Source organism: Pan paniscus, chromosome 6, assembly GCF_029289425.2.
Source record: "Pan paniscus chromosome 6, NHGRI_mPanPan1-v2.0_pri, whole genome shotgun sequence".
In the NCBI taxonomy this organism is placed as follows: domain Eukaryota; kingdom Metazoa; phylum Chordata; class Mammalia; order Primates; family Hominidae; genus Pan; species Pan paniscus.
This window is the reverse complement of record NC_073255.2, coordinates 116,005,504-116,030,289: the sequence shown is the minus strand read 5'-3', so window position 1 is coordinate 116,030,289 and position 24,786 is coordinate 116,005,504. Positions and strand designations below refer to the sequence as shown.

At 43.3% G+C, this 24,786-nt stretch overlaps 1 protein-coding gene across 3 annotated transcripts in view; it reads right to left on the bottom strand.

Moving 5' to 3' along the window:
• LMTK2 (lemur tyrosine kinase 2) overlaps window positions 1-24,786 on the bottom strand; it is a 102,765-nt gene that overhangs the window by 25,942 nt on the left and 52,037 nt on the right. For 2 of the 3 annotated variants that reach the window (XM_003815695.5, XM_008968678.4), the window contains exons 6-7: window positions 24,325-24,412; window positions 12,103-12,236 (exon numbers count right to left, since the gene is read on the bottom strand). In XM_003815695.5, coding sequence (XP_003815743.3) covers window positions 12,103-12,236; window positions 24,325-24,412 — 222 coding nt within the window. Of the gene's footprint in view, window positions 1-12,102; window positions 12,237-19,203; window positions 19,326-24,324; window positions 24,413-24,786 lie in introns of those variants that run through there. The other variant, XM_034963625.3, reaches the window with a different exon arrangement.

Genomic DNA, 24,786 nt, shown 5'->3' with positions numbered 1-24,786 from the left:
CTAGGAGTTCAAGACCAGCCTGGCCAGCACGGCAAAATCCTGTTTCTACTGAAAATACAAAAAAGCTGGAGTGAGGCCAGATCATGGTGGATCACACTTGTAATCCCAGTACTCTGGGAGGCTGAGGCAGGTGGAACACATGAGGTCATAAGTTCAAGACCAGCCTGGCCAACATGGTGAAATCCCATCTCTATTAAAAATACAAAAAAATTAACCAGGCATGGTGGTGCATGCCTGTAATCCCAGCCACTCAGGAGACTGAGGTACGAGAATCATGTGACCCCCAGAGGCGGAGGCTGCAATAAGCCGAGATCGCACTAATGCAATCCAGCCTGGGTACTCAAAAAATAAAAAATAAAAATAAATAAAAAATACACACCTGAAATTCCATATAAGGGAGTGTCTGGGTTAAGATAAGGGGTTGTAGAGACCATAGTTCTTATTATGCAGATGAAGACTCCAGGTAGCAGGCTTCAGAAAGAATAGATTGTAAATGTTTCTTATGAGACTTAAAATGATGAAAGACTCAAATAATTCTCTCCAGGATCAGAGAAAAGACCTAGAAAGGGAAAGGCATTCTCTACAGAATGTAGATTTTGCCTCTAAGAGACAGTTTTGCAGGGCCATTTTTAAATATGTCAAAGGAATATATTTGGGGGCAAAATACTTCAATTTCTTACAGGGCCTGCTATCTGTCATGTGATGCTTTACTTTAGTCAGGCTGGAATATGGTGTCTTATTGCTACAAAAAGTCGTAAGATCTCTGTTTTAATGTTAATGCTGGTCAGTTGTGCCTGAATTCCAAAGGGAGAGTATAATGGGGAATCTGATCGCCCCCTCCCCATCATGTCCTGAACTGTGAGATGTCCTTGGCTGAGAGGATGAGTTCATTCAGACAATTAGGAAGCTTAAAGTTTTATTTTTAGTTTACACTTCTTCCATATTTCAGCTATTGTGAATAATGCTGGTATGAACATGGGTGTACAAATTATCTCTTTAAGACCCTGTTTTCAACCATTTTGGGGATATGCCCATAAGTGGCATCACTGCATCACATGGAAATTCTATTTTCAATATTTATGAGGAGCCACCATACTGCTTCCCACTGTGACTGTACCATTTTACCTTCCCACCAACAGAGCACAAGGGTTCCAATTTTTCCACGTCCTCACCAAAACATATTATTGTTTGATGTTGATAGTAGCCATCCTAATGGGTGTAAGGTGGTATTTCATTATGGTTTGACTTGGATTTTCCTAATGATCAGTGATGCTGGGCATCTTTTGGTGTACCTATTGCCATTTGTATATTTCCTTTGGAGAAGGAAATACACACTTTGCTTCATTTTCCAATCAAGCTGTTTGTTTTGTTGTTGAGTTGCACGAATTCTCCATATATGCTTTATATAACCCTTTTCAGATATATAATTTGCAAATACTTTCTCCATTTGGTGGTTATCTTTTCACCCTATTGATAGTGTCTTTTGATTAACAAAGTTTAAACATTTTCATGTAGTCTTCTATGTTGTTGTTGCTTGTGCCTTTGATGTCATACCCAATAAATAACTGCTGAATAAATCACTGTCATAAAGTTTTTTCCTTATTTTCTTCTAAGACTTTTATAGTTTTGCGTCTTACATTTAGGTCTTTGATCCATTTTGAGTTAATTTTTGTATATGGTGTTAGTTAAGGGTTCAACTTCATTTTTTGCATGTGGATATCCCATTTTCCCAGCAGCATTTGTTGAAAACACTATCCTTTCTCCATTGAATAGTCCTGGTACTCTTGTTAAAAATCATTTGACCGGCTGGGTGCAGTGGCTCACAACTGTAATCCCAGCACTTTGGGAGGCCAAGGCAGGCAGAAGGTCAAGAGATCGAGACCTTCCTGGCCAACATGGTGAAACCCCATCTCTACTAAAAATACAAAAATTAGCCGGGCATGATGGTGGGTGCCTGTAATTCCAGCTACTGGGGAGGCTGAGGCAGGAGAATCACTTGAACCCAGGAGGCGGAGGTTGCAGTGAGCTGAGATCGTGCCACTGCACTCCAGCCTGGCAACAGAGCGAGGCTCCATCTCAAGAAAAAAGAAAAAAATCATTTGACCATATATATGAAGTTTTATTTCTGGGCTCTCTCTTCTATTTCATTGGTCTATATGTCTTCCTTATGCTAGTACAACACTGTTTTGATTACTGTAGCTTTGTAGTAAGTTTTAAAATCAGAAAAGGTGAGTCTTCTAGCTTTGTTCTTCTAAGACTGTATTGTATTGAGTATTTGAGGTCCCTTCAGAATCCATATGAATTTTAGGATATGCTTTTCTATATCTGTAATCCCAGCTACCTGGGAGGCCTAGGAGGGAGGATCCCTTGAGTCCTTGAGATGGAGGCTACAATGGGCTATGATTGCACCACTATTCCAGCCTGGATGGCAGGGTGAGAGCCCATCTCTTTGGGGAGAACTTTACTGGTCCACAAATCTAGTTGACATGTGAAAATGCATGTTCTTGTTATAGATCAAAAATGACTTAGGCTCAGTACAATAGAGTTCTCCAAACACAAGTCTTGGTTTGCAAACAGAAGTTGAAGAGGAATCAAGAAACAGAGACAAGCTAAGTTCTCCCTCAACTGAGCTGCTGGAAAAACAGCATCTCCAGATTTTCTTTCAGGCTTTGAGAATTTTTCTCCCATTCCACACTTTTATCTTGATACTGATATCACTGTGGCACAGAAGGGCTCTGCAGAAGGGCTCCCCAGCTCCTATTCCCTGAATCCTCCTCCTCCTCCCCTCCTCTTTCTCTCTCTCTCTCCCTCAGTCTGCCGGGCGCTCACGGAACCGGAACCAGCTGGGCCCGGCCCGACCTGAAAGACTGTTTCCTTGTATTTTCAGAGTGACTAAGAAGGAACTCTAAAATGCTATTAGCAAAATTGGTGAATTTTTTTTACAGCTTGTATTACTTGAGTAATAGTCTAGTAATAGTCTGTTATAAGTAAATATTAATATAATTTATAACTTCAAGCACCCAAAAATAATCCACATTATTAAAAATGTTTATTTTTCCCCTTTCTCAAAGATATGCAAGCGTTGTAGTCAGGCCCTTTCCAAATTACTTTCATGACTTCCAAACTCTCTACTTCTCCACAAGGGAGGTAAAGAGCATATTTCAAGACACAGAACAATTATAGAATTTATTTTAAGAAACAGTTAATTTTCAAAAACACACAATTTGACAAGTAAAAACTACTTTTTCTAAAGGAACTTTCCACACAGACAACAGATTAAGCTTTTTGGCTTTTGGCTTTAACCCTTAGAGTCTTTATAATCACCAACTGGTATACGAATAAAAAAGCCATTAAATTAAAATAGAAAAGGAGGCCTAATTTATAGTTTTAAGTTGTAAACTGAAGATATCAAAGCTGAATTTCCATAGTGCAAAATGTATGTCTTTACAGAAAGGCAAAAGACCAAAAACTTAAACTATCACATTCATATTTTCAAAGATTTTAATTTCCAAAGCTCACATGTCTGAAATACAAGGATAATGGAGATGACGACGGCAACGGCTAACACCGATATAATTCGGTAACAGCTTGATACATAACATTGATTCAATAACATAATCATGGCTAATATTCACAAAATACTTACTTCACAAGAGGCATTTTACATTTTCTCTAAGTGTTTAATCTTCACCACAAACCTGTGAGGTGGGTACTATTATTTTCCTCATTAACAAATATGGACACTGAGGCAGAGAATTGAAGTGACTTCGCTAGGGCCACAAAGCTAGCAAGGTAGTGTTCGGTAATATGTTTGTGTTTTCACCGTCAATAACTCTCAACGATGGTGCAGTGACACTTGGAGCTGCTGTTCCAAGCACGCAGCTGGTCCTCAATGTGGATTCCAGTTAGCTACCTCACATCACTTGCCACACTCTTTGTGCTTACAAGTGATTTTCTGCACTCCATCCAGAAGCCTTCAGGCCTGCTGAACTGCCTGGGAAAAACCTTGGGACACCTGTGACTCCACCGTTATGAACAACAAAGAATCTTCTAATTGTAAGAAGAATGTTGGTCCCCATTTCTTGGAATTAAGCAAGGGAGAGAGGGAGGGAGGAAGACAGGGAGGGAGGGAGAAAGGGAGGGAGGGAGAGAGGGAGGGAGGGAGAGAGAGAGAGAGGGAGGGAGGGAGGGAGGGAGAGAGGGAGGAGGAACATGCCATTTGAGGACAGAAAAGTGAAAATGCTTTAAGTAAGGCTGCTCTATCCACTGGGCCAACAGCTGCGACTGCAGAGATACAGGTTTTGCCAATAGAGGCTCCGTCACTGGGCACCACCAACGACCACCTCTAGGGTCTATGAACAGACCCTGTGAACCTTCCCGACATCTCCCTCCTGAGACCAGAACAAGGAGCTGGATGCCAGCATCCCAACAAGGGCAAGCACGCATCCTGCTAGGCCAGGGGCAGCAGCCTGAGGCTAGCTTGGGCGATGTCGAGCTCAGGCATTTCCTGGATGGCAGGATGACTGTCCCAGTCCCTCCCTCCTCTTCTCTCTCCATACTAACATTCCACTTAGGTCTTTGGATACTTGCAATGCAAAGGCTTGGTAAAAGATGAACAATTACGCCTGCAGAAGGTCCTTGGCTCTCATTATAAAACTCGAAAGCAAGCAACTGGTGTTCCCAAGGGAAAAGGTAATGCTTCTCACGACCTGAAACCCAGAGGTGGTGAGGAAGCAAACAGTGGCAGGACTGGGTCCTGCCCCACTCCTCCCCAAGTGCCCAGGCTCCACAATGCAGTGGGAGGGAGCCCTGGGCAGTCAGGAGGCCAGGAGCTCATCTCAGTTCCACTGCTGCAAGACCATGTGATGCTGGGCTGGTCACGTGCATAGCAGAGGAGCCTCAGTTTCCTCACGAAACAACAGGTTGCACTTGAAATGGTTAACTCACAAGGCTGTTGCAAGGGTAACACTGAAAAATACATGAAATGTTTTGAAAACATAAAAGTGCTGTACAGATTCAAAGTAATGATACAATTTGGGCCAAAGTTGGTAAAAATAAATATTATCTGAAGCCCAATAACGTGCAAAGCTAAAGAAAAACACACAGGTGTCACTTCTTAACAACAGAGGGAACTCTTGACGTCAATGGCTGCTTTTGTCAGGAAATGCAAACACACAGCCAGTCTGCTCTCCCTTCAAGTTGAAAAACAGGTCCACGGATGAGGCTGCCAGTGGCACCAGCCCCGCCCGGCTCTCAGAAGGCTCTGGCAGCATCGCCTGAGCTTGGCAGCACTTGCTGTGACTGAGACCACAGTAACCATGAGACTCAGGGCCGCATGAGCAGAGCGATGGACAGAAAGTGGGAGCTCGCAGTTCTGAAGGGTTCCCACCCCGATTCACAAGGAAGTACCACTGCTTGCTGCTCACTCATGCTAGGACTAGTTTGCGCGTCTTCGGGGTTCTCCAATGCAAACTCAACACGCAGGAGGCATTTTCAAAATAATCCACACCTCTATTATGTGAACTACTTATGCTTTCCCGAGTAACCTGGATTCCTGATAAGAAGAGTTCACAGACAGGAAGCAAAATACCGGAAAGTTACTGAATATTCTTCTAGCAGCTTGGCATACTTTATCTCCATCTTGACAACAGCACTCCAGGGCTTTAAAGACGATCCCCATTTTATAGAAGAGATAGAGCTCCGAAGGATGAAATAACCAGCCTTATACTAGTAAAGCTGATGAGAGGTGAATGAAAACTTCAATTCCAAAGCCTCTCTCTGCTCGTCACGTCATTCTGACTCTGGCAGCCACAAAGACTTAAGCTTCCGAAGGGACTCTGCACTTAACACTCTAAGATGGGATGGAGACGTACCAGGAGAGGATTAAAACAAGAGGATTCCGATAAAGCACACAGAGGCAACTTTATACTAGAGTTTTGACAGTGTTTGCCCTGCTTATTAGGTCAGTCTTTGCTAGCTGGGCAATGGTACATTTACTGAGTGCCTGCTGTGTGTATCTCAGGCACTTGCTAGGATTTGGGTAAACAGAGTTCTTCCACAGGGTGTGAAATTCTTATTACACCCTAGGGAAAACGCCTCTGGCTGGAATAGGGTCCACCACTGATGGTGCATATGTATAGTCCCAGCTACCTGCGAGGCTGAGACAAGATGATTGCTTGAGCCTGGGAAGTCAAGGCCAAGCAAGTGAGCCATGATCGTGCCACTGCACTCACTCAAGCCTGGGTGACAGAGTGAGACCCTGTCTCAAAAAAATAAAAAATAAATAAAAACCCTGTTCAGATTCGAATGGGAATTCTTTGAGTGAACTGGCATTTTTGTGTGGCCTCCCCACCATAAATCATGGTGCATCTTTCCATGTGTCCACATGTTATTTTACATTCTTCAATAAGATTTCATAGTTTTCTTCATACAGTCCTGTGTCTTTCTCACATAATATATACCCAGATAATTTATAATTTTGGCATTATTCAGAATAAAATGGTTTTTATCCACCTTCACTGCTGGGTACATAATTACACCTGTACAGAGAAAAACTACTGACTTATGTATACTGTCTTATAATAAGCCACAACAAATTCTTTTATGAATTCTAATTTTTTAAAAGCACAGTTTCTTGGTTTTTCTAAACATCCAACACCATGGCACCAGTAAAGAAGGGCAATGTTCTCTTCTTTTCCAATGATCGTGTGGTGTAGCTCGGTGGTTAACAGTGTGAAATCTGGAGGCAGACGGTGTAGCTTTGAATCCCAGCTCTGCTGGCTTCCAGTTGCACGACCCTGAACAAGTCAGTATACCTGTCTGTGCCTGCGTCTCCTGACCTGTAACACAGACGGGAAAACCAGCACTACCACTTAAGAGCTGGTGTAAAGTAGCTGGCATGTGGGAAGCATTCAGTAAATCATTATTATTATTGAGATGGAGTCTCGCTCTGTCATGCAGGCTGGAGTGCAGTGGTGCGATCTCAGCTCACTGCAACCTCTGCCTCCCAGGTTCAAGCGATTCTCCTGCCTCAGCCTCCCAAGTAGCTGGGATTACAGGCGTGTGCCACCACGCCTGGCTAATTTTTTTGTATTTTTAGTAGAGATGGGGTTTCACCATGTTGGCCAGGCTGGTCTCAAACTCCTGACCTCAAGTGATCTGCCCACCTCGGCCTCCCAAAGTGCTGAGATTACAGGTGTGAGCCACTGTGCCTGGCCTATTATTATTTTTTTCTTTTTTCCCCCTTATTTCTTGGGCCTATTATTTTTAAACTGATAATTTTATAGTTTGTGTTTGTATTAGCTAGTACCTCCAAAGAAATGTTGGAAGGTAACAGAAATAGTGGGCATCTCTGCCTGGTTTCTCATTTAATTGAAAGGACTTTATTATTTTGCCATTTAGCAATAGCATGATATTGCTATTAAGTTTTGGTAAAGTTTTGAGTCTTAGTCCATATGATATTTAAGTTGTATCTTTCCTTTCCTGTCAGAAGAAATGTTTCCCATCAGAAGAGAATATGTTTACATAGTCTATGTAAACACAGAATAGCTGCTGAATTATACTAAATGATGTTTCTGCAATCTATTGCTATAATGTATTTCTCCTCTTTTATTCTGTCAATGGAATGAATTATGTAGACATATTTTTATAATACACATCTACCCTTATAGTCCTAGAATAAGTCTTAATTGTTTTATTCACACACTGCTACATGCGGTTTGCTAGTATTTGTGTCTATGTTCATTCAGGAGAATCGTCAATAATTTCTTTATGTCATCTTTTGCTATTAAGCTTGTGTTGGATTCATGATATGAGTTATAGAAATTTCCATCTTCTTTATGGTCCGGAATAGTTTAAATACACTGGAGCCACCTGTTCATTAAAGGTCAGACAGAGGACACCCATGAAACCCTCTGGACCTAGAGCCTTTTAAAATGAAAGCTCTTTAATCACCTTCCCAGTGTAGCTACTCGGCTGATTACAGTCTTTCCATCTCTTCTTGGGTTGTAGCTGCAGTCAAACTGGTTCCTTTCCCTTGAAGCCTTCCTCATTTCTGTGTGACATACATCATGGGAGATACAAAGGTCAGGAAGATACAATCCCTGCCTTCAGCAAGTCTTCCATGTAGAAAGGGAAATAAGGAAACTTCATGGACACCCGCCACGTATGAATTCCGGTTTGGTTTTCGTTTCGGTAGTGCCTTCTCTTTCTAAACCAGCCTAAGCTGTAGTGCAACAGTGATTAAACACGCACGCACGTGCACACACAAAGCTCTGGGCATGCCATCCTACTGCCTACAGAACACAGCCTGAAGGCCTTATCTTGGCACTCAGGCCCTCTGTAATTTGGTTTCAAGCTGCGTCTCTATTCTTATCTCCCACTATCTTCTCTCCTGCGTCTTCTTTTCTGGTAACACTGGACTATCTGACATTTCCCTAAACTCCCTTTCTTTCTCTTCCTCCTACCATATACATCATCTTGCTACTCCCTTCTCCAGAAATTCTGAATGTCCTCCAGCCTTCAACTGATGCCCATTCTTCAAGGATCACTAAAACGCCACCTCCTTCCAAAAACCGACCTGGACTCTTCCCAAAGTAACTCTTCCTCCTCCTGCAGAAATGACCACACACGGTATGTGCACCTGGGTACAAACTGCTCATCAAATGATCAAATGAGTGGCTGAGACAGACCAACCGCTCAGCACCCCAAGCCTCAGTATTCTCCTCTGTAACTGGGATGAATAATGGCACCTGCCTCGTGGCACGTGGGGTGGCCCTGACGATCAAATCACTACTCACAGAACGTTCTGCAAATGCATGGAACACGGCAAACACCCTGCCAAATGAGAACACGCGTTTCCACTCTCCTGCTGGGGCGGTAGTGAGCAACAGGTGTGCACTTTGCTTTGATTTTAAATGTATTTCTCTGTCTCTCACCTTGTCACTGGATTTTAAATGCATTTCTCTACCTCTCACCTTGTCATTGAACTCTGCAGGCAGTGGAAGTTCGCTGCACACTAACCCCAGTGTTGCACAGCAGAAAGTAACTGTAACGCTACAACCGGGCAAATCCTATAGAGGTTCTTTTGTATACAATGGTCACCCAGGTACTCCGCAAGGCTACCCCCTCCAGGTCTCCAGCTCCATGAGCCGCTGCGAGGAGACAGGCCGCCCATGAGAACCCCCTGGCTCAGCTCATCACAGCGACCTGGTGGCATCTCACGGACGGGCTGCTCAGGAGACTGGCAGGCAGGGGACAGGAAGTCCTGGGCTCCAGGCCAGCAAGGCAAGTGGGATGGCACAGCAGCAAGCTGGCAGCGCCTGCTGTTTACATGGCTTTCCAAAAGTCACATGCACGACTTCAGAGACACAGGCTCCTCAGACTCCAGGTTAAGGCTCTTCTTAAACAATAGGTAGAAATACAACTTCACTGTGGGTGCCTTACTAGATTAGTTTCCAAATGGAGCTAAGAACTTTAATTGGACATGTAGGTTGTTCTATTTTCAACCAACAGAGGAAGTCCTACTTTAAGTCAACCAATAAATATTCTAAATTCCAACTTAAAAATATACTATATGATATGCTACTGACAAAAAAGATCTTAAAACACAAAACTTTGCCCCAAACAGAAATTTAATATGATTACTTTTTCTTTTTTTTTTTTTTTACAACAAAATGAAACAGCTGTCAATGGTTTCAAGGGTTTTTTGTTTTTTGAGACAGAATCTCGCTCTGTCGCCCAGACTAGAGTGCAGTGGCATGATCTCGGCTCACTGCAAGCTCCGCCTCCCGGGTTCACGCCATTCTCCTGCCTCAGCCTCCCGAATAGCTGGGACTACAGGCACCCATCACCACATCCGGCTAATTTTTTGTATTTTTAGTAGAGACGGGGTTTCACCGTGTTAGCCAGGACAGTCTCGATCTCCTGACCTTGTGATCCGCCTGCCTCGGCCTCCCAAAGTGCGGGGATTACAGGCATGAGCCACCGTGCCCGGCCTCAAGGATTTTCTTTAACTTGAGTTTTAGAACTTGAATAAAACCCAAACTATGTGATTTACTCATCATCTTTACTTGCTCTAAAGTCCACAAGATTTGAAATTAAGTAAAACTTTAACTTGAAACTCACAGGAAAATACTATTTACTCTGATATCTTTGCCAATTTAAAAAATACAGATTCTAGTTGTCTTTGATAATTTTACATTGCTGATTCCAATATGATGCTCTTTTAAAATTAAACCCCCTTCTCCAAAATTTAAGAATTCCTATACCAGTATTAGTAATTATCTGCATTTTGTAAGATATATTAACAATATAAATTATGCTAGATAACAGCCTGTTATAAAAGACATCAAAAGCTAAATGTAGGCTTTCTCCATTATGAAATCTTTATAAAGCTTCATGTAAGGGATTCTGCTTTGGGTCTTAAGAAACTGGTAACTTTTTGAGTCTTTAAAAAAAAAAAAACACTTTACCAGAATGATTTGTTTACTATCATAAATCAAACAAGATATAAATGTGTAAGAAGAAGGTTAATAATTTTCCTCTGTCCCCCCTTGAAGGAATGTTGACAGTCTGATAGGCATGGTACTTTTCCACGCCTGTTTAAGACACACACACCTCTAGAAATATGACCAGGTGTTTTCATACTTAAAAAATGGAATCACACTAAGTATATTACTGTGAAATCTGCTTTTTACAAAAAAGAATACTTCAAGCCAGGCACAGTGGCTCACACCTGTAATCCCGGCACTTCGGGAGGCTGAGGCAGACGGATCATCTGAGGTCAGAAGTTTGAGACCAGCCTGGCCAACATGGTGAAACCCCATCTGTACTGAAAATACAAAAATTAGCCAGGCCTGGTGGCACGTGCCTGTAGCCCCAGCTACTTGGAAGGCTGAGGCAGGAGAATCACTTGAACCCTGGGGGTGGAGGTTGTAGTGAGCCGAGATCACATCACTGCACTCCAGCCTGGGCGACAGAGACTCCGTCTCAAAAAAATAATACATAAATAAATAAAAAATAGAATACTTCATACACATCTCTTCAAGTCAAGACACACAGGTGTTCCTTTTTAGGTCAATGGATTACTAAGAGTTAAATGATTTACTTAAAGTTGACTAAAGAAATACTGCCTGGTTTCCCTGGAGACCTAAGAAATAATTTTAAACATATTGTGTTGTTTTTAAACATAAAGCACAGCTCAAAAGCCTAGAGGAGAATAAGCAGAAATCTCCTTTTGGGTTCACAGAACAGACTCCTCTTTTGAGACGGGACTCCAAGTCCTTTGGTGTTTTAATTACGAAAATCACCATCTACGATCTTAACAAAATATAACGTGTTCCAAAGAACTACGGTCATTCAAGGCGTGAACCCGGGAGGTGGAGCTTGCAGTGAGCCGAGAACGTGCCACTGCACTCCTGCCTGGGCGACAGAGCAAGACTCCGTCTCAAAAAAAAAAAAAAAAAAAAAAAGAACTATGGTCATTCAAGTGGGGCCTGAAAAGCTGCAACAGAAATGTGCTACACAGATCGCTGTGCTGCTCACAAGCAGCCCCTGACTACCCACCCGGGAGCGGGGGGCCTCATCAGATCAGATCCCATGACACCTCTGCTTCCAAATGGGCACCTGAAGCCCACCCTTCAGCTGGCCAGAAACCAGTGCTATGACCTTGTGCAAACAGAGGCTGCTGGCCTAGAGATTCTCTCTTCCTCTCTCAGGAATGTGAACTGGGATGCACCATGAAACCGGGCGGTGGCACCAGAAGCCTAAAGCTGGTGTGGCAACCAGCGATGAAACACGCGAGGTGTCATACGGTGGATCGGGACTGTTTACTCCCAACTCTGAGGCAGGTACAACTATTCACATTCTTTGAAATGCTGGAAATAATAAATGTATTAAGACATCTTATTCCCTGGTACTGGTTTCAATGAAGCCCAACTCAACCCTTATCCGGACATGGGCAAGAACGAGATCGCTTCTACCTACATGAGCTGGGTTCATTCTGCCACCTCCTGTCCTCCTTAAGTTTCACAAACTCGGCAGCCTCTCTGGACTGTCCCGCCGGTGCTGTGTGGGGCGTGCACCGCTGATGCAGGGACCCACCTGTGCAGGAAGTGCAGCTTGTGCATGGCGGCCAGCCCCGCGGCGACCTCGCACGCCATCCTCTGCAGCAGCATGGTCTGTGAGTCCCCCCGCATGTGCTCCTGCTCGCTGCGCAGATACGCCTTCAGGTCACCCTGCAAAAGTCAGCCCGTGTGAGTTTCCAAATGAGCCACAGGAATAAAGTGAGCGCTTAAATACGTGCCTCGGTGAACACTAACTGTTAAGATTATTTATTAGAAACTTCTTTTGTTCATACTTAAAGAAGTTCCAACCCAATACTGCGAAAGTATAGAACACTATTATGCTTTTAGGAACATTCTAACTAGTTAACATCTTTGTCACATAAACACATGGAACACAAAACAGTTTTAAAAAAGATAGTTTTGCAATGATGCACATTTAAACTAAATGCTGTGTAGAATTAGAGAAACTCCCAGGTTACCTAGGAGATGACACGGAGAGTGTAAGAAATGATGCCACTCACACTGCCTGTTCTATGGACTCCAGGCGGCCCCTGGGCAGTGAGCGCTTCATCACGAAGGCGCCGTGATTACTGCCAAAGCTTGGAGGAGCAATGGAGCGGGAGAGAAGGAAAGAAAAATGGGTGGGAAAGGAGAAGTCCAGGTAGTGCAGCAACAACTGCTTCAGGTCTCCCCCAGCTTCCCCAGGACCCTGGGCTATCCTGAGACGGTGAAGAGAAAGAACATTTCAGCCACTCCAGAAAAACTCACCACATTAACAAGCCTACTCTTCAAAGGGGAGCAACCTGAGCAGGAAAATAAACAAACTTACAGTCAGATGCCCAGCACACGGCCATGACACTGCAGGGCTCCCCAGGCCTCCTCCAAGACTTCCCTGTGTTACGCTGTCTTTATTTCATGATTTTCATTTAGGATACTATGTTTTTGGGAGTTTACTGTGTATCTGTTATGGGGAACACCCTTCTGAGGGAATAAAATCTTCCATATTCTCCTTACCACATGATTAAATATTTGTTGATATGATTTCATTCCAAATTAAAGTTTCCTCGAATCAGTTAATAAAATTTAGAAAGCAAGCCAATAGCTTTCAGTGTTCTTTAAATCTGAGTCAAGAAAAGATGGCTGGAGGCGGGGAGCGGGAAAAAAAAGAAAAAAAAAAGACTCCTGAGGAAGGGCATTTTCCTTGACCAACTAAAGAGTACATGTCTTGTAACTGTTACTGAAGATAGCCAATTTATCAAATACCTCCCAGAATAAAACCTTAAAACACAGTATTCCTTTACAAACGTTTACCCACATTTAATACTGAGTACATTCTGAGGTAACTTCTAGGTCCACTCCAAGAATCTAAATTTGTTTCCATTCCCAGTTTCCAAGATCTTTACATGAGTGATAATGTTGATATTAATAGTTGCCACCATTTGTGCTTTGAGCCCTGAGCCAAGCGTTATGTTAGGAGTTTTTGCACTTGTTACTGCAAATACAATATGAGATGTTTACCAGATATGGAACTGAGGCTTAGGGAGGGTAAGAAATTTGCCCAAGGCCACAGAGCTAATAACTGGTAGGGCTGTGTTTCTACTTTTCGGCTTACCAACTAGTCAAGAAAGGTCTATTTAGCAAGTGAATTAAATCAGTATGCAGACAACATCAATGTATTTTATAAAAATGAACATAAAATAACTGAAGGTCAATCCCATCAATCTGCTGGGGTCTCCCAAGCGTCATGTGACTGCTCTGCCAGGGGAGCAGTGGTCTTCCCTCGGTGCCGTGCACCCGGCATTGCTGTCCTTCACACATTTCCTTCCAAATGTGGTGCCCTCTCCTTTGTTTCCAACGAAATTAGAAGCCACTCCAGAGGAGAAAGAGAAAACTTTTTTCTTTTCTTGTAAAAACATATGCCCCTCCATTCAGATTAGGCTCTGTGGAGCTTGGGAGTTGTAAGGATAACAAATGATTCAGAAGACAATTAAATTCACCCAGAAAAATTCCAGCAAAAAACTCCAGGACTACAGGCAGATGGGAGTTTCATAAGGTAGCCCATAGAGAAAGTAAACATGAAAAAAGCTTAAGTCTATCTACATTACCAATGAAATGGTAATGAAATTCTTCTGCCTAACCCCTCCGCCACCAATACCCATCTAAGGAAAAACTTACTCTCACACGAAAACATGGTTTTGCTGGGCTGAATCTGGCCAATCCTAAAACCAACAGCAGCTGCTGGCAGGCAGTGAACTGCCACTCCAGCCATGAAGGCAGAGGAAGCGCAGAGCGGGCGTGGCTGCTTCTCAAGGGTATCTGAAGTATATTCACCCCACTCACTGTTCTTAAAATGTCTTCTCTCCATAATAGCCCACTTCCCAAATTTCACTCAAAGACAGAATATAATCAACAGAAAGGGATTTTACTTAAGAATAGATAAAATCAGTACATTCCAGGCAAAAATATCTTTAACCCAGGAATAGGGAAGAACATCAAAGATTACTGGAGGCCCCTGGTCATGGTTCTCATGGTTGAGACTTGTCATGGATTGTGTAGGATCCAGGGTTAGTTCTATGTTTCAGAAAGGTCCATAGAGCTCTCCTGGTACCACAGTTTAAAAGAAAAAATCAACATAAAATCTTTAATTAAAGATGTTTATGTTAAGCAAGTACTAAAATTTGATTCATTCTATCCAAAACAGACATATTATCTGATTTATTTGTACTTTAATGGTGCTTAGTGAATAGACATGATTATTTTGGTCTATTATTTAAAGAAAAAAGCTCACCAAGAACAGCAATGTATTCTGAATTAAAATAAACATTCCTTTATCCAAGTTTTAAAAATTTCTCAGCTTCCCAAACCCCCCCAAAAAACTCCCGAAGGAAAACTTAGGACACTAGATGGCAGCAGAGCGCTACACCAAGCTCTCCACCAGCAGAGCAAGTGACCTGCAACGCCCTGGTAGAATGAGTCATTCAAACACCTGTAAATAGGTTCCTCGCAAGCCCCCTCCTCAATGCTGACATGAATGGCCAGGGAGGGCTTTATACAGCTTTTCTGCAGGACACTAGGAGCAATTAATTAATTTCAATACTGTGTAAAAAGTCAACAAGTAAATAGCTTTAGAACTGAAAAATTAAAGTCATTTATATGTTTAATAGGATGATTCTGGGGAAAAACATAATCTTCAATAATTTTATTGAAAGGATGAAAGAATGATATAGACAGCGCAACACCCCCGCTTCTGCTAATGAAATAGAAGACATGCAGACTGGGGCAGCTGACGCCGCCACGCCTCCGCGCAGCCTGGGGCCTCTCTTCCCTCCCAGCAGCTCTCTGCCTGTGTCTATTTTTTCTCAGCACCACTGGTCCCCCCGCCCACTGGCATCCATAACCTTATACATCATCTCCTCTTTGGTTGCCATGGATTCTTCGTCTTGTGCCTTTCTAAGCTCAGTCCTCTCGAGAGTCCATCTCTTCTCTCTGCTCTGGCCCCAAACACCTCCCAGGTAAACCCAGCCCTCCCCTCCCCAGCCCTCCACTTCTTTCTCCTTTCCGTAGTTACACTCCTCAGAAGCCTGGTCGGTCCTGGCTCCTTGTTCAGGAACCCCTTGCCACCATCAGAAGCACTTGCATCCACCATTCAGTGGCAGCTGCTCTCGCCAGGCCTATCAAGGAGCGACCTGCCCACTTCTCCCCAAGCACAGCTGCCGGGTCTCATCTCACCAGCATTAACGGAGACCGGCCCGTTCCTTCCTTGCTTAAACATGTTCTTCTTCACCAGCCTTCGGGCACCGCAACCTCCTGCGTTTCTTCTTATCCCACTGGCCGCTCCTTCCTCGGCCCCCCAACTGGCTCTCCCTCCTCTCGTTGACCCGTAAGGACCCTGGAGCTCCGTCCTGGTCCTCAGTCCTAGGGGCGCTCCCCGACCAGGGGTTTCAGCCACCCCATGGCTTGAAAGCCCATGCCTCACGTACAGCTCTCTGGCCCAGCCCCTCATCTCCTGACTCAACTTCCCTCCCTGTATGCCTAAGAGCCCTCTGGCACAAACCTCTGCCAATCTCAGTAAGTGGCATCGCCGTTTTCCAAGTGCGTCAGACCAAAAGTGAAGATGTCATTTGTGAGTTCTGCCTCTAGGCAGCCACATCCAACCCGTCACCAAGTTCTGGGTCTGTTTTCAAACTACCTCCTATGCCTCCGCTGCTGTGGTATTGGTCCCAGCACCACCCCACCTTGAGGACACACCTGCGCCAGTCTCCCTGCGGCCTCCCTGCATCCATTCGCCTGAGCAGCCAAAGCCAGTCCCTGAAAACATAAATCCAACCGTGATAGCCTGGGTTCCTCCCTGCTGTTTTATTTCCTTGTCTGTCTCTACCACTAGAAAGCAAGCTAGACATGGCTAGGACTCCGTCTAGTTCCCTATTGTGTCTCTAAAACCTAGAACAGTGCTGGGCACACAGCATGTGTTTAATATTTGCTTAATGAATGGGAGAAAAAAGAAAAAACACTTAGACATTCTAAATGATGCCCTACAGGTTAAAGTCGGGACAACTGTTTTCCCAAAGCCGCCCCACCCTATCATTTCCATTTAATAATCTAATAAGAACGAACTTAGGAGTAAATCTGAAATTTCACATTTTTACTGGGCTTTTAAATTTATTACTTCATTACTCTGGACATTAAAGCTAGCCAAAGACACTTAATTTGGGAAAATAATATTCTTTAAGTAAAATCTGATTCTCTTTGAAAGTTTATCTTTGTATAGTAAATGTTACTTTGAGAACAGAGAGTCTAAATTATTCCAAAATTCTGTTAAAATACAGTCGTGTGTCACTTAACACTGGGGATGCCTTCTGAGAAATGTGTTGTTAGGCAATTTCACCATTGTGCAAACGTCACAGCGTATACTTACATGAACCTAGATGGTCAGCCTACCGCACCCTGAGGCTACAGAGGGTGGTTTCTTGCTACAGCCTAGGCTTCAAACCTATAGAGCATGTTACTGCACTGAAAACAGTGTAAGCCACTGTAACACGATGGCAAGTATTTCTGTATGCAGCCTTGACCTCCTGGGCTCAAGAGACCCTTAGACCACACTAAATCTATATAAAAAATTTTTCTTTCTCAATAATATACCTTAGCTTACTGTAACTTTTTTACTTTTTAATTTTTTAAAACTTTTGAGTCTTTTTGTAATAACACTTAGGTTAAAACAAAAACACATTGCACAGTTGTACAAAAATATTTTTCTTTATATCCTTATTCTGTAAGTTTTTCTATTAAAAGTGTTTTTCTTTTTAAACTTTTACGGACAACAGTGAGGCCCCCATCAGCCTGCCCAAGCACCATCGGAGGGCGCCAGAGAACCTCTGCTGAAATCACAGCTGCCACTCCGTGTGGCTCCAAGCGCTCCAGCTACAGGTGCACACAGCGATGACCTGTCACTGCAGCAACAGGGGAGAAAGAAGACAGCACCTAGGAGCAGGGTGGCCACACACATGGGGAAGCAGTGCTGATGGAGGAAATGCAGGGGAGGGAGAGCAGGCACCAGGGAAGACCGGAAGGGCCTGGCCAGAGGCAGCCGAGGCAGACTCAGCAAGGGCCAAGGCCATAGTGCCCGGGCTGCAGCCAGGCGTGGGGAGGGCCAAGGCCATTGGCAGGGCCCCAGCACAGGGCCGGGCACTGGAACAGGGCAGACGCAGGGACTGGGAACGTACTCCCGACCCAATCACCCCCACACCTCAACCCACGCGGTTGTCCAGCACAGGCCTCCCCTCTGCTGGCTCTGGTCAGGGACCCCATCCACCTGTGCCCTCAGCTCTCCTCACGCCTGTTCCACCGTGACTCCGTGTCCCCTCTCCTCTACATGAGCTCCTTAGGGGCAATGACACGTCATCCATCTTGGTGTGCCCGGTGCCTGAGGAGAAATTGCTGAACTGAGGTGCCCTGGTGCATGGGGCTTATTAATAACTACATTCATAAAGAAGAGCTGCCCATTAATTAGGCATTTCTGCACCAAAGAGGCCAATTCTAAAATGGAGGCCTCCCGCTGGTAGTGGCATTAAACCACCTGGTATAAAAGTACACAGGGCCGGGTCATTCCAGCACTTTCGGAGGCTGAGGTGGGAAGATCACTTGAGACCAGGAGTTTGAGACCAGCCTGGGCAATATAGTGAGACCCCATTTCTATTTTTAAAAACAATAGAATAAAATTAGAATAAAATCAAGCCACCCGTAAACACACTCACTTTGGCACTGGTAACTCTGCACCCTCAGGCAAGTCCATCACCAACCCTGACACACGCAGCCTGGGTCTGATTCTTCAGCCAGTCCCTTCCCCTCTCTCGGCCTTGGTTTCTTCATCTGTAGACTGAAGCTACTGCTACGGGTCTCACAGCGTTGTCAAGACAACTCACTCGATGGGAACACACATCAAATGCCCAGCACTGGGCCTAGCCCAGAATGCTCAGAGCTTCCCCATCGTACTCCCCGTTGTGGGCAGCGGCCAAGGTTCCTTCCAGGTCTAAGAGCCCATGGGTCTAAGCTCCTCTGATTCTGCCCCCAAGTCACCGCTCTTCATGAGAAACAGAAGAGCCCAAGTCCCACAGAGCAACGCGCTACTGTCAAAGGATAGCCAGCGGATGCCCTCCCCTTCTCCACTGCGAACTGCCTTCAGAAACAGTGGACGTCCTTCCCCTTCTCCACTGCGAACTGCCTTCAGAAACTGACTCCATGTTTTACTGGCTGAATTTAGTAAAGGAGCTCAGGATACAACATTCAAGAACACAGTATCATCTGCTCCGGAGCCAGGTGATGGAGCTGAAGAAATTGCTGACCAATAAGAAAGACTAGGATGTGGCAAAGGTTAGTCTACATCCTCCTTTTTCTCTCCCGGCTGGCAGCCTGGTCTCCAGCGTGCTTTGTTCTCTGTCCTTACCCCTTCCACTTGAGCCTTCCCAACAGACCCAGCTGGCCTCGCCACCAGGGCACAGCATCCCCCGTCTCCACACTGCCTTTACAAAGCCTTCCCCAGTGATCCTGGTTAGGACTCCCGTACTTCTATACGCACTACCCAAGCTTTTATTTAATAATTAGAATCAATCAATTTTAGTAACTAAAAATGGCCACCACTTACTGAGCATTTTCCTTGTGCTCGGTAATCTCATCCATCATCTTACTTAATGGTCAGGGCAGTTCTAAGGGGAGACAGTATTACTGCCATTTTACAGAAGAGGTTAAGGGATTTTCCAAGGCGATAAACCAGTGAGTGGCAGAATGAACATCCGAGCAGGCAAGTCAGGGGCGGGGCTTATTCACTTCTGTGTTCCTTAAAGCACCAGGCAGCTCCCGGCACTTCGAATTTGCTCAATCCATTTTTGTTGAGTGAGTGATCCTTAATCAAAAGTCTCATGGCCTTGATATTCACGTGAGAGCGGCGTGTACCTGCCATGGCAACAAGTTCTATAAAACACCCTACAGTCATCTCTCGGCTCCTCTCATAAACATTGTCACCGTCAGCATTGCAAATCTGTGGCTGCAGGCCAGCTACCAAATACACTCAGAAGAGTTTTCATTTACTTTCATAAAAATTCCATGATTAAGTGCCTTTTAAAAACAGGCTGGTTAATTCCATCTTACAAGGAATTAAGTAAGTGCAAAAATATTTTCTCCTTTCTACTTGGGAGATGTTATCATTGGGCATGATGACTGCAGGATGACGACTGAAAAGGCCACTGTTCATTCAATCACTCTTGACCTGCTAAGACAGGCAGCGATAGCCGGTCCTTCACCGTGGCCACAGCGGCTTTTTACAGAGCCCAGACCGCTGCCCTCTGTGCCCTTTGTATTGCGGCCAGGGGGCAGGTCCTGCCTTGGGTTATGCCCCTCTGATCAGAAAGGCCTGTTTCTGGGCAGGTTTTGGGTCATCCAGGCTGGGAGCTGGGCTCAGTGTCAAAGTGACACTTTGGTGTGTCCCATGGGACAACCCTTGGTCCCTTCAAGTAGATGCCCTCTCTGGCTCCCTGGGCTGGTGCTACCTGACCGCTCTTGCCACACAGTGGGAGCCTGGAGAAGCTGGACTTCAGTGCCAAGAACCCTGTCAGGCCCCTAGTCCTTGCTGCTGGAAAACCTGTTCCTTTTCAAGTTTACGAGAGCCCAGAAGTGACATGTACGAAATTGCCCAAGGAAACAATGTGACCTCCCACTGCTGGACAAGTTGGTGGCACCCTGTGTTTATGACCTTGACTCTGATATATGACTGGCCACGCCAAGTGATAACCAAAGATTTCCAAAGGGCATCCTAGCCTCCGAACATAGGTAGCACCTGACATGGCACCTTAAATTGTGGGAGGTAATTATCCATTTTTTTTCTACTGGGGTAAAAAAAAATGCATAAAATACCATTTGGCATTGTAACCATGTCTAACTTTACAATTCCAGAGTTAAGTACATTCTTCTTGCTGCACAACCATTACCACCAGCCCCCTCCAGAACTTGTTCAACTCACAAAACTGAAGCTTTGCATCCATTAAACAACTCCCCATTTCCCAGCCCCAGCCCGCCCCTGGCACCCACCTTTCTACTTTCTGTCTCTAGGAATCTGACTACTCTAGGTCCCTCCTGTAAGTAGAATTACCCAGAACTTGTCTTTTTGTGACTGGCTTGTTTCACTTCCCATAATGGCCTTAAGGTTCATTCATGCTGTAGCCTGTGTTGGAATTTCCTTCCTTTTAACAATCCTCCATTGCACAGAGAGAGCAGATTTGGTTTATCCATTCACCCATCGATGGACACCTGGCCACTTCCACCTCCCAGCTACTGTGAATAGTGGTTTCGATAATAACCCACTAGTGTGAATAACGTGTGCAAATATCTGCCTGAGGGCCTGCTTTCACTTCTTTTGTATATATCCCCAGAAGTGGAACTAGCTGGATCATATGGTAATTGTATTTTTAATTATTTGAGGAACAATGATGGCTTAAAAAATTTTATTGATCAATGTACCATTAGGTGGCATGCTTAAATTAAACAAGCTATTAGCTCTGCACTGCCAGTGGAAGCTTTTGATGGGGACCAGAGCTCTTCGGGATGTTCAGGAGTGACCGTCCCCGAGTGACTTAGGAGGGTCACATAAAATGTGTTTCATGAAGTCACATCTGCTCATTCTAGAAGGCTGTATGCATAATATTCACCCCAAAGTATAAGAGCCAATCAAATTTAGGTAAGTTAATATGCTTTGAATACTTAGTCTAAGTATTTGGATAACATGTATTTAAGTCTGAGCTCTAAATTTGTTGGGGAAAAAATTATAAGGATGCTGAGTTAAAGAACAGATGTATTTCTTATATTTTCATAAAGATGTCTGTACAATGATAAAGATACAAATAATACTCTAGATCAACACTGGGTCATTTATGGTAACATAAAGGAGTTATTCCACCATGTTTTTGTGTTTCTTTATAAAACGGGTTAAATTACTAGTCCCAAAAAGGACAGCTGCTATAAAAAATACATTAAAATAGCATTAAAACAAAGCCCATCTTCTGAACCCATTCAGAAGAAAACATGAAGCGGAGTGGACAAGGTCTTTGACCATTGTATGAAAAAACTAACATTGTCTACTGGAACTTTCAGGAACGCATGCAGAAGGGCAAAGAAGAACTGGAAAATGCTAAAATATATGAGATAGTTTTCCAAGCCACCTCCATCAGCCGGGAAACGGGCAATTGTCAAATAGATGCTGCCTCCGGCTCTATTTCTGTGATGGTCACTCACAAAGACTATGCCTCAACTGTTATTTATAATTAATATAAGGAGCTTAGGGACCAAAAAAGGCAACATGAAACAGCTCAGAATAGCGGGCCTCTGACGAGCAGACTTGCCTTGTCACCTGAGGGCACATCTCTGTGTCCTAACTTTTTTTTGTTGATGCTGTGTCAGTGCCAAAATCACCTTCCATGGGTCACACAGAGCTAGACTAAAAGGAAGCTATTTTTATATCACAATAACCTAGGATCATAAATTTTATAACTCTGATCATATCGAGATCATCAAAACTGATTATATAATAATATGCAATAACACCCTGAGAAATCCCAGCGAGAACTCCTTCCTCTTAGTTCTCATGCCTCTACTAAATAATTGATCCTGTGTCACCTCTCACTGGGCGACCTGGAGGACAACGAGCACACTGAGTCTCGGTGTCTCCAGGTGCAGCATGCTGCCTTACTTCAGTTAAGTGTCCAATGAATAAGCATCCTCCACAATGGCAGAGAATATGGGGTGGCCCAGAAAAGTAGGTTTAATTCCAGTTTTCCTTACATGGAGAGAGAGCTCTAGGAGTTTCCAGCTCCTTTGGGGCAGGATTAAAATATTAATTTTAGACTTTGTTAGGTTAAAAAATGTGCATGCTGTAATTTCTAGTGCGACCACACAAAAAATTAAGAAACAAATATCTCAAGTCCAGACTTGTAGATGGGGAAAATTGAAACAAACAAAAAAAATTGAGAATCCCAAAGAAGAACAGAAAAAAAGCAAAAAAGAAAAATTGTAACGGGTACAAAAAAGAATACCAAATAGGTAGATAAAATTACAAATATCTCACTAATTACAAGAAACATAAATGAACTACATATTCCATTTTAAGTGACCACGATTGCAAGATTTAAAAATTTTTTAACAACAAACTATTTACAAGAGGTGTAAACCAGAGAAGAAAAGGATTGACAGAAATATAATTTGACAGGCAAATTCCAACCAACAGAAAGTTGGTCTAACTATATTAGTATCAATAAAACCAGACTTTATCTTTATTAATGCTTTTAACCTTAAAGAGAGCCCCTTCATAATGATAGAAGGTTGAAATTGTAGGAAATTATACCAACCTTAAATGTTCATGCCTACATAACAGGGCATCAAAATGTAAAAACAACCAGAATTATAAGGAAAATCTTTAACTAGAGCCTCTCTCAGTAACCAACAGAAAACTGACTCAAACCCCCTCCACACTCCTTCCCCCAAATCAGAAGATATGAGAGATTTAAACAACCTCACAAACTTGACCCAGAGGCCATGAAGAATGCTTTAAGGAACAACATCAGAATACACTTTCTCTTTTTTTCTTTTCCAGCATCTACAGGCACGAAAAAACACTGATCCTAGAGTGAAGATGAATGCAGCCCAGAAGAGAGCCACAGTTGACTCAAAGCCAACACCTAAGATGAGCGAGAACTACTTTGTTGCAATGAGCCACAGATATTTGAGGGTAACTATTACATAATCCAACAAAAGCTAATGTTATCAAGTTTATTAATCAACCACCTCTGCCAATGACAGAAATACTCGAATCACACTTAGGAATTAAAACAAAAAATCACGATGCTTACTGTTCTTTATTTAAACAGATGAAAATGTTATTTGAATTAACTGGGAATTTGTTTTGGGGTACTCCTATTTTTCTATGCACAGCCACAGAAGTTTCAATGTTCTGAAAACTGAGATGATGCAAAGAAATCAATTAAAACCTGACTCATCCAATTAACAGCTCACCACTGTTTTTGGAAGATAACAATTACATGCTAAAAATGGGCTTTTAAAAAAGATGAAATATTCTGCATGCGGGAAAAGATGTTTAGAGGAAATTTCACATAGAAATTACTACTGAAATTATTCATGAAACTGCACAAAGAACAAATCTTTCCAACTGTCCAATAAATAATATTATCATGCTAAGAAATAAGGTTTTTAAGAAAATAAATCTAACTCTTTAAACATATAAATGTCACATACGTTTGCTATTTTCAGATGCTGACGGATGAGGAGTACTCTAGGTAAAGCGATTCTTGGGCTCTCTCAGGGGGTTAAAGTGTTTCAAGATGTTTCAAGCCCGGTTCACGCTCTTAGGAGGGCACATCTAGATCCAAGCTCTGGCTCTGGCTCTGCTACACACTTGATCCACACCATGGCCATCACATGGAAAGTATGGACAAATATTGGTACCTAACTCTGGAGTTTGTTATCATTAAGTGTGGTAAGGCAACTAAATAGCTTAGCACAGGGAATGCAGTGTAACAAACCACTATGTAAGTGTCAGTCAACACTATCACTATCACCAAAGGGAATAAAAGTAACTCATCATAAAGTTCTTCAAGTGGGGGACAGACATGAAAGCAACCCCTCATCCAGCATGTCCATCTGTCAAAAACGCTTGAATACAACCTTTGGAATACTCGAACTTGAATTCCTTCAAGGAACTTACCAAGTCACAGAACTCAAACACCAGGAGGTAGGGAATCGCTTCTACGCACTGTCCAACACACTGAAGAATATTTGGATGCTGAAGAATGCTGGGAAAAGTAAAAGCCATAATATTGTTCATCAGGAAGCAAGATAATAACATTATTCAAACAAAAGCATACTAATAAAATTATTCAAATAGTAATCCAAATTTTTTCATAATAATTTATATAATATTTGCATAAATGACAGGCTAAAAAGATCACGAAGATTATACTTAAAAGGTGTATACTAAGTTATCTAGCAAGTAATTCAAAGCCAATCAAGTGAATATTTTCACAAATTAAAAAAGAAATCTTAACATAAGAAACTTTACAAATTTTTTTTCAAGAGACAGGGTCTCGTTCTGTCACCCTGGCTGGAGTGCAGTGGTGCAATCATAGCTCACTGCAGCCTCCAACTCCTGGGCTCAAGTGATCCTGCC